This window comes from Cyprinodon variegatus, unplaced genomic scaffold (genome assembly GCF_000732505.1).
Source record: "Cyprinodon variegatus isolate N-32 unplaced genomic scaffold, C_variegatus-1.0 Scaffold683, whole genome shotgun sequence".
NCBI classification, from domain to species: Eukaryota; Metazoa; Chordata; class Actinopteri; order Cyprinodontiformes; family Cyprinodontidae; genus Cyprinodon; species Cyprinodon variegatus.
This window is the reverse complement of record NW_015151136.1, coordinates 306,620-308,543: the sequence shown is the minus strand read 5'-3', so window position 1 is coordinate 308,543 and position 1,924 is coordinate 306,620. Positions and strand designations below refer to the sequence as shown.

At 42.0% G+C, this 1,924-nt stretch overlaps 1 protein-coding gene across 1 annotated transcript in view; it reads left to right on the top strand.

The window, feature by feature from the left end:
- Nucleotides 1-1,924, top strand: part of hdac11 (histone deacetylase 11) — an 18,838-nt gene that overhangs the window by 9,996 nt on the left and 6,918 nt on the right. Inside the window, exons 7-9 of the mRNA XM_015394397.1 lie at nucleotides 745-787; nucleotides 1,120-1,196; nucleotides 1,292-1,354. Coding sequence (XP_015249883.1) covers nucleotides 745-787; nucleotides 1,120-1,196; nucleotides 1,292-1,354 — 183 coding nt within the window. The remainder of the gene's footprint in view (nucleotides 1-744; nucleotides 788-1,119; nucleotides 1,197-1,291; nucleotides 1,355-1,924) is intronic.

Here is a 1,924-nt window from a genome sequence, read left to right as displayed (position 1 = left end):
CCCTGGGTGGTCAGGGTTTTGGAGGACTAATAAATGTGGCCTGATTCCTAGAAAGAAGAGCTGCACCCTCCAAAGTTGGATGGATGCCGTCTCTCCGAATCAGACCAGACTTTCCCAAAAAAGGATTGTCAATTATTAATGTAGCCCACGTTGTTTTCAGGACACCACCTAGACAACCAGCGGTTGAATGACGACATGCGGCTAAACATGTCATCACTGGTCAGATCAGGGAGGGGACCAGAGAAAATTACGGATTCCCACATTTTTTTGGCAAACTTACACACTGAAGCAACACTAATTTTAGTGACCTCCGATCGGCGTAACCGGGTGTCATTACCGCCAGCGATCAGATTTATGCAGCGATCACATCCAGCAGGCAATGTGGGACACATTCTTCTGTTTTATAGAGAGAAGCCCACAAAGGAAGAGCCCCAGGCTGAGAGGTAAGGTCACCCATCAAGAGGCAATGGTTATAATGGTGAGCTAACCACTTTACCCCCCTATTAAAGCCTACGTGTATAAAATACATGTAGGCGCTCTGCCGGTCCCAACACACTGCAGCTTCCACCCATAGTGGAGGAGTGAGCAGGAACCAAGGCTGTGGGCCAACTGCAGGTTGCTGTTGGTTTTTTTTTTCCTTATCATGGCCGCGTTGTTGACTCTAAGCAGAAAACCTGATCTCAGGTAGACGATGTTGTTTCATGTGTCTGATGGACGTTTGTTCTGACTGTTTTTTTTCTGCAGGCTGGGAAGCTGGCTATAGAGCGAGGATGGGCCATAAATGTAGGTGAGTTCCGTCAGCATCAGGGACTCTGCTCCTGTCTGAACCTTTACAGGATGTACTGTAATAAACTATGAGCATCTAGAAACGGCTCAAATTAGGGAACACGTCGCTCACATGCCTCTGTGTGACGAGTCAAGTTCTAGTTAATTCTGTACTTTAGCAATAATCTCATTTTATTGTCATCAAACTTTAAGCAGTGCTTTCTAACAGCCTGTAGTTTAAACTAGAGCCCAGCAGGGGGCAGAAGTGAACTTCAGTCCATCAGCTCCTGGTCTATTTCATGCCATCTCTAAGATGTCTAGAAGCCCTGCCTGAGTCTGGCTCTGTTTCATCAGGGGGGGGCTTCCACCACTGCTCCAGTGACAAAGGAGGGGGCTTCTGTGCGTATGCTGACATCACGTTGGCCATCAGGGTAAGACATCACATTTCCTTCTGATGATGAATGAATGAAATGTCAGCATTACACTTTAACCAGTTTAAAAACATTTTCTCTATTTCTTTGCTCAGTTTCTTTTTGATAGAGTGGAGGGCGTCTCCACAGCAACCATCATTGACCTTGATGCTCATCAGGTAAGCCCTCCATCCATCATCCATCCATCCATCACCTACCCACCCACCCCAATGTCCTTTAAGAGCCTTCGTTAAAATAGAGGAATCAGAGAGAAGCAAGTGGCAGAAGAATGGCTGATTATAAATGATAAAAAAACACTCTTAATTATTCATTAGTTCATCACTGACGATGTAAAAATGTTGGTGACAGATATAAATTTATTTAAGAAAAGTTATATAATATAGCTTTAATCTTTATATGAGAGAGAAACAAGATAAATGATTGGCATTTTTTTCAGTTTTACACATTTTACAGAATTTTGCACATTGTTTTGAAATAGCACATTTAAAAACAACATAAATGTATGTACTGTTCATGAACGGCAGAGAAAATGCAATTTTGATCGACTTTGATTAATTGTTTGAAATTCTGTGATTACTACACAGAAGTACTAAATAAAGATGTTAATGTTTAGTCCAGTTCTGTGTGTTAAATATCTAGGTGTTTTTATGTGAATGTGGGTCTTTTAGATCAATTTTTGTGATTTTGATCATGTTTCACATTTTTTGTCACATACTGGCACTGGTCTC